Genomic DNA, 12,922 nt, shown 5'->3' on the forward strand with positions numbered 1-12,922 from the left:
ATGGGTCTGATGAGTGATGAGTCATGGGGCACAATGACCTCTTTTGATCTGGATGCAAACCCTTTTGTGATTAGGTGGGCCACATAGAAGGATTTTTTAACCACTTTGGCAATGTAATTATCAAAGGAGAACTCACTATCTACTTGGGTCCCCAGATCCCTTATTATGTTTTCAGTATTTAGGGGAATACCACCTATGTGGTAGTTTGTGGGTACTTTGTTTTTTCCAAAGGGGATGACTATGCACTTTTTGGCATTTAGCTTGAGGCCATGATTTTGACACCAGGTATCCATCTCAGTGAGACCCTTTTGGAGCATGTCTGTGTCAGCCGGAGAGTCAGTTATAGCCCCTAGTTTGCAGTTGTCTGTGAACTTGGTCAGCCATAGTCCTCCTGTGCTTGTCTGTACCTCTGAGAAGTGTATGCCGAACTGGAGGGGTCCTAGGACTGAGCCCTGGGGAATGCCACTTGTAACCGGTTTAAAGTCAGACCTAGCTCCCGCTACTCTCACCATGTGGGTTCTGTCCATGAGCCATTTGGCAACCCATCTTGTGACATAGGGGTTTATGTTCAGGCTGGTGAGCTTGTCTATAATACCAGAATGGGGAATGGTGTCGAAGGCCTTTGCGAGGTCTAGGTAGGCTGTCTGTACCACCTTTCCCTTGTCTATAGCCTTGGTAACTGTCTCAAAGAAGTCCACCAGGTTTAGGAGGCATGATCTGCCCTTAACAAAGCTGAACTGGGTAGGATTCAGTGTTTGGAGGTTCCCAATGTCTCTATTAATGAGTTCCATGATGCTGCACTCCATAGCCTTGCAGACCAAGCTAGTCAAGCTTATAGGGTGATAGTTCCCGGGGTCTGTTGTGGCTAAACCTTTGTGGAGTGGAATAACTGTTGCTGCACACCACTCTATGGGTATGTAGCCTGTGGAGAGGCTGAGTTTGAACAGTGTATTTAGGTGAGGGGTTAGTTCATCTTTGAGCTCATGTAGGATGCAGCCTGGGACACTGTCCTGTCCCACTGATGCTGTGTTTTTGGCTTTGGAGAGGTCTGTTTTAACCTGAGTGTCTTTGCTTTCAGGGGCTCTACATTCTTCTGGTATGGTTATGGGCCCTTTTGTGGGTGAGAGGGGGTGAAGTTTGCACTGAACCTGTCTGCCAGGATGTTGGCAATATAGGTTGGTTCAGTGTATTTTGTGCCATTCTGCACTAACTCCGAGCAGATCTGAGCATTGCCACTTAGATTCTTGACATAGCTAAATAATGCCTTGTGGTTATCTTTGGAGTCCTTGGCAATTTTTCTTTCAAAGCTCACCTTGGATGATTTTATGTGGGATTGTAGCTTCTTGCTGATATTGACCAGGGATGTCTTCCCTTCTTGGGATTTTACTCTTTTCTGTACTAGTTTCCTCCTTCTATTGTATAACTTGTTTATAGCAGGGGTCCACCAGACTGGTTTCCTTTTCTTGGAGGAATGAGTCTTGGTTTTGCTTGGGATACCACGATCCATGTATTCTTGTAGGTGCCCGTAGAATGCATTAGTAAAGGATTTTGCAGCTTGGACAGCATTATCCTTTAGCATGGGGGCTTTGAAACTTTCCACCTCGGTCATAAGTAACATGAAGTTTGCTTTTGAAAAGTTTTTCACGGTGGTTTCCTTGTCCGGGTGTGGGGGTGGAATGTGGATATCCAAAGTGATTTGTTTATGGTCAGATTTAACCAGCATGGGGTTGACGTCCGGTGTGGAACACTGGTCACCCATGTTGGTGATGACCAGGTCCAATATGTTGTCACCTCTGGTGGGAATGTTGACCAGTTGTTCCAGAGTGTTTGAGTTATTAATTCTGATTCTGATTAATTTATTATTTCTGAATACATTACTGAGACTTTATGTGATAGATGTGATGTTACTGAGCATGGGTTTGTTGCTGATAGGTCATGTATTTCAAATATGTTTTCTTTTTATTGCTCTTTCTGGAAAGCTTTGTATGATGGTTTACCTGTGGATGTTTTATATTTAGATCTGACAATGTCTTTTCATACTATGCCTCATTATGGGGTTATTTTATTCTTAAGAGGAATTTGGCCTTAATAGTTATTTGATTAGATGTCAAAAATTGGTTAGTTGGGCAGAAATGTAGGGTCAAGATTGAGTGCTCCCTATCTGAGGAGAGGAAGATTTGAGCAGGAGTCCCACAGGGTTCCAAGTTGGGACCAGTTCTTTTTGGCATTTTAATGTCCATTTTCCCAGTGACAGCAAGATTAGGTGCAGTAAACATACTGTTGATGTTAAAATTTAGTATATTCAATCGATTTTTATTACAAAAATATTTGGATAAATTACAAACATGGGCATTTATTAATGAGATGAGGTTTAATATAAATAAAACGTGTATTGCATTTTGCAGTAGGTCATCCTAAGTATCCTAATACTTTGGATAGTGTGAGAGTTAAGGAGGTGATGGTTACAAAAGATTTGAGGTTAATATTGATACCAGTCTATACTTTGAAACCCATCTGCTGCAAATTATCATGAAGTATTATGAAATGAGTAATATCTTCAGGTTTGTTGTTAACATGGATAGGTTGGTTTTATTACCTATTTATACAACACTAATTAGGTCTATAATTGAATACTGTGGCTCTATCTGTGTGCATTTAAACAGGTTGTAAATAATTCAGAGGCACTTTACTTCTAGAATGAGATGTCTGAGTTACAGAAGTAGGCTAATATCATTATCATTATGTACTGTTAAATAAAGGCTAGTCAGAGGAGGTTTGTTTAACATTTTTAAAAGTCTAGTGGTAGTAATTTTGGTGATATTGTGGGAATTAATAGGATGACTCATTCATTTAATACCAGAAATATTTTTTTGGTTGATGTAAAGCTTGACAAAATGTCTGTGTGGTATAATTCACTTTTTGGGAGGGCTTCTATTTGGTTGAATAATATCCCTTTGGATATAATATAAGGATATATATAAGGCTTTGAGCTTGTATCGTGAACAGTGAACATCTACTAATGCATCTTTTATAATGTAATAGTTGCTTCTACTTTCATACGAATATAATCTAATTAGTAAATGTAGGTGCAATTGTTAATGTATATTATTTAATGTTTGTTCCTGTAGATTACTGAATGCCTGTTTAAAATGCTTGTAATACATTGGTGCTTTTCTCCTCAGGCCTTTGCTGAAAAGGGATTTTTGATTAAACCCAGTAGGACAAACCCAGAAAACAAGCAATATAAAAATAAAATAAATAAATTAAAGGACACACATGAATGAACAAGAAATGAGGGACGATCTAGGAAAAATGGACATGATAAAAAACAAAATACTGAAAGTTGAAATAAATGGAAAAGAATCACAGAAATAATTGAAGAATCCACAAAGGAGAAAGCTTAAAAGGGGAAATGCAGTGTTACTTACAGAAAACAAATGAAGACATGCAGGTGTACAGTACATGAAATAACAATGAATGCAACAAACACACATGCACAGACATAGAAGCACATATGCACTCAACTGCATGCACACAAGCACATATACATGCATACAAATGCATACACAGACAACCCTTGCAACCAGTTTGAACAATTACTTATTTATACAGTTATTATAGTCACTAATATATAGTCTGTACCCTTACCCTAAACTTTCTTTCACCTTAAAAGAAATCAATGATTTAAGATCAGCTGAAAAAAATGAATGTAACATCTCACAATTCTTTGCCAAAACTGATATATAAATTTATCTTTTATTATATTCATGACACATAAATGACACTACTCCATAGGACAGCAGGTCTCAGAACTAACTATAATGTTTGTTCTAAATCCCATATTTGGATATTATTTTATTATTAGGCTTTTGTCTTTTTTATGAATGAATTTTTACCAGGCTGACTATACTTAAGCTTCAAGCCAGCAACTGCATAGTGGAAATTTAAAGTGAACCCCATACTGTACCTGTTCGCCCACATTGCGGTATTCACTGTGTCTTTAGTTGCAGTCTGTAAAGAACTAACTTTACCCGGTGTGTTTGAAGATGCAGATGATCCCTGGGAGGGGGAGTACTCCGAGTAACTACCTGAGGATTCACTGTTGTTTGCAGAATGAAGCTTTTCAGCACTTGCCTCTTCTACTGAGTCTGAAAAGTGTACCAGACAAAGATAATATACTTCCTTATTAAAACAAACTAACTACAAGAAACAGACAGCAATAACATTTGCAATAAACTCATTGTGCTGAAATTTAGAGTATGCCAGAAAATAAAGGACATTAATTGTAGTCAATGATTTAAGTTCAAAAACTAAACAGTTATTTATTGGTCTTAAGATGGAAAAGTTGTTCATGCATACAATTTGTGAAATGCTTTAAGAATGGTACATAAAAGTTATGTGTGATCATTCTGACACGTGAGTATATATGCTTATGTTGCATGTACACACACAAATGCACACACACATATATTGAGTGACACTGTTTTCTTTGAGATCACTTAATTTGAATTAGATTAATGCAGTATTTCTTTGGTTGCTGCAAGTTATCAGCAAACAGTGGTTTGTAGAAGCTTAGCAGTAGAAGGGATGGTCTAAAATCTGTTCACTTATGCTGTTAAGTTTTAGTGTTGTGTGCACTCTTCCTGAGATTGGCAAGCAGTGGGGTGATGGAATTTGTCCTTTAACTAAGCAATAAATGCAGTTTAGGATTCCACTCAAAAGAAGAAATACAATAAATGCACTTTAGGAATTAGGATTCTACTCAAAAGAAGAAATAAACTTGCAATGTACTTCCTCAACTCTCACTACTCTATATTAATTCAGCACTCAAGACAATATTGAGCATAAGGAATGATTCAACATATGTATTACTTACACTTATAGCCGGCTTTAGGCACCAGTGAACACTGCGGTCACTGGGGACCCCTTGTTCCTGGGGGCCCCAACCACAGCACGTTATCTTATCCTGATATTTGGTAACATGTCTGTCAAACCAACAAAAGCTAGTGTAGCAATCTTGTACACTTAATAAACCAGGTGTGTAATAGCTCTTATTTACATCTCCTTTAAATTTCAGAGATATCTGAGTGTTTTATCGAGTAACAGGCTTTACAATTCTATTAAATATTTCACCACTGAAATAATGCCCCAAACCCTGGTGGGGGGCATTATCTCCACTAAAACTAACAACAAAGCCAGCATTAGGTGCCTGCAGTACCCATGGCTGCAGGGGGCCCTTTAATCATCCTTGATTGTGTAGGGGCACCACAAAAGCTGCTGCTGGTTGGGGAAAAAATGAAGATTAAAATATGTATTAATTTACTAATTATGCTCTTTAACCTGAACAGGGCTGTGGTACGACCCTGTTAGGATAAATATGATAATGAACATGAGCAAGGTAAGCAGTAGAGAGATCAGCAGCCCAGAGTGACCGATCTCAGTGCTTACCTTGGATTTTAAGAAGAGCTGATGCTTCCAGTCTTCAAAGATGGTTTTCTCTTTCAGGGACTTTTATAAATACTGGCACCCGATACTATAACTCTCAACTTCTTTGCTGAAAAATTCAGCAAAATGCCAAAAATAATAGTGAAATATAGGCTCAAAGTAAAAAACACACTTAAATATTACTCTAATGTGCTTAAAAGTTAATAGAATAACACCTTTTGTTTCAACATGCATTTTCTGGACAATAATAAGTATAAAACTCTGATGTCTGGATTTGCTGACTGTCTGTAATCCTAAATGATTTACCAGAAAATTAAACTTTTTACAATCCTGAATGATTTACCAGAAAATCAAACTTTTTACAAAGGACAGAGCAAAATTATGAGCAAAATTAGTGAAGGTCTGTGAAATCAGGGACAGTGACAGGTATGCATTATTCCTCAATGAGGTAAATAAAAGTGACTCACCCCTGCTGCTGTTTGTCAACTGCTAAACAGCAGTCACTGATTTGGTATGTTAGTATCAGTGTTGCATAATGTATTGCAATTTGCTGAAGTACAAAACTAGTATTGCTATGGATTATGCTTGTGTGTGTGTGTGTGTATTTGTAAAAAATATCACAGATTTTTTATCTGTGCACATACCCAGTAATGCTAGGGCATATATATTATTCTTCTGGGTATCAATATAAAATGCAGCTAGCAAGTAATTATATTTCAAAAGTAAGGTATAAAATATATCACAAAACTTTCAGACATTTACATCTTCCGGGATTCTGGGATTCTGATGGCCCCTATTCCACAGCTCCACAGACTGTATGAATGGATACAGAGGGCTCCCTTAATCATCCTTGACTATGTGTGGCCCCCACAAAAGCTGTTGCTGGTTGCGGAAAAAAATGATGAGAAAAAAATGTATTAATTTTCAGATTACGCTCTTTAACCTGAACCAGACTGTGATATGACCCTTTTATGACAAAGCTGATAATGGCCTCTGCTCCCAACTACATCCATTCTAAAACCAGTCCTGCTTAGATGTGTGTGTACAGAAAACTGCTGTAGGTTATGGGGGGGGGGTTGTGTGGTTATTACTTCTTTAATTTTCATCACAGTCAAACTGCAGAGGTGTACATAGAAGGTCATTATAGCTTAAGTAAGGCCTGTGCACAGTGTGGTCATTGTTTGCTACTTTTTCTGACAGACCTCAGAGGTCTACAAGGAAGGTTACTACAGCTTCTGTAGAGGCAATGTACTGTCTAGGAAGAGGTATGCATTACTGGTGGCTGCCTTTCGGGACTATGGGTTAGGAGCGAGGAGGCATAGTATATATGTGTATGTGAGCAGTCACTTGAAATACATGACTGTGGCCATTTGTATTGCTACTTTCAGTCCAGTCTAACATTAGTGGGATGCACAGGCACTGACTTTTTTGGAGGGGTAAGTTAGGGAGGCAGGCAGTATTCTGGAATAGACCTGTGTATCCTCAAAACAATTAGCTTGTTAGTTTATTGTGAACTGCTATTTTGTCAGCTTTGAACATTTAGCCTTGGGCACAACTTAATATCTTCCTTGAAAGACAAAAAATAAAAAAATAAATAAAAGTAAGACTGAAATTCTTTTCCTACTCATGGCTTTTGTTTAGGCCACCATTGGATTAAAAGGTTGAGAAAATGCTCTAAAATGCATCCCAAAGCATCTATAACCTTATGGCTTCTTGGACCCTGGCTTATTTACGTTATTTCCTAAATGGTTATTACTGTGATGTCTTGGTCAAGAAAGGTGTGTTAAAAGGATACAAGGAAAACTAAAACTGAGCAGTCAGCAACACTGAATTTCTTTCTTTAATCATAATTTCTGTTTAAAGCATCATTAGATAAAAAGGTTGTGTAAAAAGGAAAAAGAACCCTTAAAAATGCACTTCAGAGCATATAGAAACTTATGGTGTCTTAAAAATAAGGAAAAATATGAGAAAAGGAAAAAAAAAAGTAATGTGCATGGTATGGGGAGTCCAAGATGGGGGAAACAGAGGGGAGGACTGGAGTATGTCTGTGTGGGGGTGGAGGGAAGGGGCTGATATGCCTAGAGTGCCATTTCACCCAAGTCCAGCCCTGTACATAGTTATTCTAATGTATCATTGTTGCAACTAAATGCCAGTAGCTGTAATTGTCCCGTTGTGAGATGGACTAACATAGTGTGGTACACAGGGCTGTTGTAGTGTAACAGCATTGTAGCTACAGGTCAGTCTGTTTGTACTCCTCCTAAAGTTTGCAGCAAGAAATAAAAGGTTGCTTAGGAGAGGTGGCAGTGACTGCGTGATACTTAATTGGAAGCAGCTATGGGACCCACAACTTGACTTTTGCTAGGGGCCCCCAACATGTTAACACCAGCCCTGCTTACACTTACATCCACTTTGTTTGCAACTTGATTTTCTTCATTACAAAAGTTATGTTTACAATTTTTTTCTCTTCAATATCTGACTTACATCGTGAAATACATACCTCAGGCTCTACCTACAATTGGTCCACTGAGATCAGTGCACTACCCTAATAACAAATTTTGTAACTAACTAAATAAAATACAATAAAAATAAACATTCTTTTTTTGACGTTATTTCCTCTGCTGAGTTGAATTCTACAGTGCAATGTTTTTCTTTGCTCCTCATGCTTAATACTTACACTATACCCCTGTGCCCCTGTGCATTGTGGATCCACCAGCCTCTTCTTCCACCCAAACACTATCTCAGAATTTTGTCTGGGCCCAATGCTGAAACTAAATGCATCCAGGATGATGGAAGGGAGTGTTGTCAACAACTTTGGCTGTGGGTTTTTCCTCTTAATAACCTGCTCCTGTCCCCACCCTTTCCTGTGGTCTCTGGTATATCAAAGAGGCAGGCATGCAATGGGGGTGTGCTGGTGCATCACCCCAACTCCACAAAAGCTCAGCTAAATCCACCCCCTTCTTCCCTTCATTGGATCATGCCCCCCCACTTTCTTTCCTGGCCTTTACCAGGGACTGTATATGGGGTACAACCACTGACTGCTGCCCTCGTTCCTTCCCTGGTATGGTAATGCCCATTCCTTCCTGCTCCTCTATCAGTCATCTGGGTCACTAAATGAACAAAGGTCAGTTGAGCTGTAGTCAGGTCTTTATCCATCTATACCACTGTAGTGGGCTTAAGTCCATTTATTGTTTCTTTTTTTCTTTTTTTTTCTTTGCATTTTGTCTATTCTTCATGTGTATTTTTTGAATTTGTCTATTTTCTCCAGTGTAATGCACTCTCACAGTTGGTATAATTAAAGTTGTGGGGATGCATGGAGGACTTACCTTCTCTGCAAAAATGTGGAACATAAAAAAAATAACCGGGAACCAGATCCACAAAAACACACCATCTCTTATAAAGGATCCTGCAGTGGAGGTTTTTAAGTTGCTTGCAGATCACACAATTAGATATGTATTCCTTGTTATTTAAAAACAACTCACAGTCACAAAATTTTCAAAGATTTTGTTTTTCTTATTTTTCTTACTTATTTCTGGATTCACTGTTACATGTCTGATGTTTTCAGATCTCAATGCAAATGGACATCAACAAACTGATACATATATATATATATATATATATATATTATATATATATATATATATATATATATATATATATATATATATATATATATATATATATATATATATACATCCAAAACCCCTTTTTCATGTTTTTGCATATGGGGTCGGTCAACAATGAGAATCATCTAGAGCAAAGGTTTGCACAGCTGGGTGGCTAACCCTGTACATTGCCAGCTTTATCAAATGTAAAATGATAAAATCAGACCATCAAATTACACCCATTAAACTTAAAAAATTAAGAGACCTAATTATACTGCAGGACCAGTGGGATCAGTCCTGATTATGCTGCAGAACCGATGGCATTAGTCCTGATTACACTACAGGACAGATGGCAACAGTACTGATTATGCTGCAGGACTGGTGGCATCAGTCCTCATTACACTGCAGGACCGATGACATCAGTCCTGATTACACTGCAGGACCAATGGCATCAGTCTTGATTACACTGTAGGACTGATGGTAGCATTTATTTCCTATGTTTGGGGCAGCATAAAGCAGTGAGCAGTAAGTGACTTGCTCCCCACTCTGCAGAGCCATGCCAGTGCTTGTGTTCTGGGTGAGTTTCAACGGCACTAACTTGGTAAGTCACAGTTAAATTCAGAAAGCAAAATTGTGCTTTGGATTTTAAACAATACAATAAAACAATAGAAAAATGGACTTCAAATTCCTGAGCACTATTCTTCATATATTTTGGCAATTAAGAAGACTCGTACATCAAGTGATATATTCATTGTGTATTGTAGATAACTGTACTTTTTTGGGCTCACTGTATTTGATAATTGCTCTGATGAAGCGTATTGTAACACTGGTTTGCATTAAATCAAAAGGATTCATTTGCATCAAATACTGGATCCCATCCTAATCACCCAAATTACAGTTCCACAAAACTCAATTAGCTGAGACCAGTTCTCCGAAACTACACTAGGCTGAAATGGCAACTACACCAAATCCTCTATTTGTCTCTAATTTATGCAGGGGGGCAAGCACCCCTGTAACCCCCACATGTGGGGGGCTGGGCCCCAACCCCACCCCCTGCAAATTTAATATATCATCTCTGAGATCGTACTACAATAACAATAAGCTGCACATCTACCTGCATGAAAGCAGATGTTTTGTGGACATGATCTGCAAAGTGCAGTTTCGGAGAAGGGTAGTTTTGGAGAACTGGTCTTGTTAATTGAGTTTCAGAGAACTGTAATTTCGGCAATTAGGATGGGAACCCAACTACTATATGTATAGGGATCCCTAATTAAATGTTGAATGATCACAACAGCAAACATTATAATATAAAACTGAGAACATCAAAAATGTGGAATATCGAACAAGGAAGACCTTAATTGTACCAGATGACAGTACAGGGGGATGGGGTTTTGATCCTTTCCCCACTGTAGTGGGATCTTAGAATTGTAGAAGGAGATGAGAGGGGGCATCTTCACATAATCTACCCTGTGTCTACTAATTAATAGATCTATCAGAGAATCATACTTTCCCTCTCTATGGAAACAATTCTGTATCATCCCCTTCATAAAGGAGGAACCTCATCTAATAAAACCAATTTCAGATATATTGCCATACTACACCCTTAGTCAAAATATAAAAAGTACATTCACAAGCAACTTCTCCAAAACAACCATCAAAAAACACTCCTGACCCCACACAGCATGGTTTTAGACCTCCAATAGCACTACCATGGCCTTATTATCTTTTTCAGATGCAATTAAAAAAATAGAGATAAAGGTGAACTCGTTTACTCTATATTCCTTGATCTCTCTAAAGCTTTTGCTCTAGTCACTAAACAAAAACTCCCCTGACAATTGTCTTTCCTCATCCTATCACAACCCACACTGCTGTGATTTAACACGTACATGCATACTCATTCTATCACACCCCACACTGCTGTGATTTAACACATACATGCATACTCATTCTATCACAACCCACACTGCTGTGATTTAACACATACATGCATACTCATTCTATCACAACCCACACTGCTGTGATTTAACACATACATGCACACTCATTCTATCACAACCCACACTGCTGTGATTTAACACATATATGCATACTTATTCTATCACAACCCAAACTGCTGTGATTTAACACATACATGCATACTCATTCTATCACAACCCACACTGCTGTGATTTAATACATACATGCATACTCATTCTATCACAACCCACACTACTGTGATTTAACACATACATGCATACTCATTCTATCACACCCCACACTGCTGTGATTTAACACATACATGCATACTCATTCTATCACAACCCACACTGCTGTGATTTAACACATACATGCATACTCATTCTATCACAACCCACACTGCTGTGATTTAACACATACATGCATACTCATTCTATCACAACCCACACTGCTGTGATTTAACACATACATGCATACTCATTCTATCACAACCCACACTGCTGTGATTTAACAAATACATGCATACTCATTCTATCACAACCCACACTGCTGTGATTTAACACATACATGCATACTCATTCTATCACAACCCACACTGCTGTGATTTAACACATACATGCATACTCATTCTATCACAACCCACACTGCTGTGATTTAACACATACATGCATACTCATTCTATCACAACCCACACTGCTGTGATTTAACACATACATGCATACTCATTCTATCACAACCCACACTGCTGTGATTTAACACATACATGCATACTCATTCTATCACAACCCACACTGCTGTGATTTAACACATACATGCATACTCATTCTATCACAACCCACACTGCTGTGATTTAACACATACATGCATACTCATTCTATCACAACCCACACTGCTGTGATTTAACACATACATGCATACTCATTCTATCACAACCCACACTGCTGTGATTTAACACATACATGCATACTCATTCTATCACAACCCACACTGCTGTGATTTAACACATACATGCATACTCATTCTATCACAACCCACACTGCTGTGATTTAACACATACATGCATACTCATTCTATCACAACCCACACTGCTGTGATTTAACACATACATGCATACTCATTCTATCACAACCCACACTGCTGTGATTTAACACATACATGCATACTCATTCTATCACAACCCACACTGCTGTGATTTAACACATACATGCATACTCATTCTATCACAACCCACACTGCTGTGATTTAACACATACATGCATACTCATTCTATCACAACCCACACTGCTGTGATTTAACACATACATGCATACTCATTCTATCACAACCCACTACTGTGATTTAACACATACATGCATACTCATTCTATCACAACCCACACTGCTGTGATTTAACACATACATGCATACTCATTCTATCACAACCCACACTGCTGTGATTTAACACATACATGCATACTCATTCTATCACAACCCACACTGCTGTGATTTAACACATACATGCATACTCATTCTATCACAACCCACACTGCTGTGATTTAACACATACATGCATACTCATTCTATCACAACCCACACTGCTGTGATTTAACACATACATGCATACTCATTCTATCACAACCCACACTGCTGTGATTTAACACATACATGCATACTCATTCTATCACAACCCACACTGCTGTGATTTAACACATACATGCATACTCATTCTATCACAACCCACACTGCTGTGATTTAACACATACATGCATACTCATTCTATCACAACCCACACTGCTGTGATTTAACACATACATGCATACTCATTCTATCACAACCCACACTGCTGTGATTTAACACATACATGCATACTCATTCTATCACAACCCACACTGCTGTGATTTAACACATACATGCATACTCATTCTATCACAACCCACACTG

The 12,922-nt window shown here is 38.3% G+C and overlaps 1 protein-coding gene across 1 annotated transcript in view; it reads right to left on the minus strand.

Moving 5' to 3' along the window:
- The window catches only part of LOC122813494 (leucine-rich repeat-containing protein 7-like), a 638,320-nt gene that overhangs the window by 381,459 nt on the left and 243,939 nt on the right, over positions 1-12,922 (minus strand). The window contains exon 9 of the mRNA XM_044085838.1: positions 3,968-4,148. Coding sequence (XP_043941773.1) covers positions 3,968-4,148 — 181 coding nt within the window. The remainder of the gene's footprint in view (positions 1-3,967; positions 4,149-12,922) is intronic.

This window comes from Protopterus annectens, chromosome 10.part0 (assembly GCF_019279795.1).
Source record: "Protopterus annectens isolate FY-2018-M chromosome 10.part0, PAN1.0, whole genome shotgun sequence".
Taxonomy (NCBI): domain Eukaryota; kingdom Metazoa; phylum Chordata; order Ceratodontiformes; family Protopteridae; genus Protopterus; species Protopterus annectens.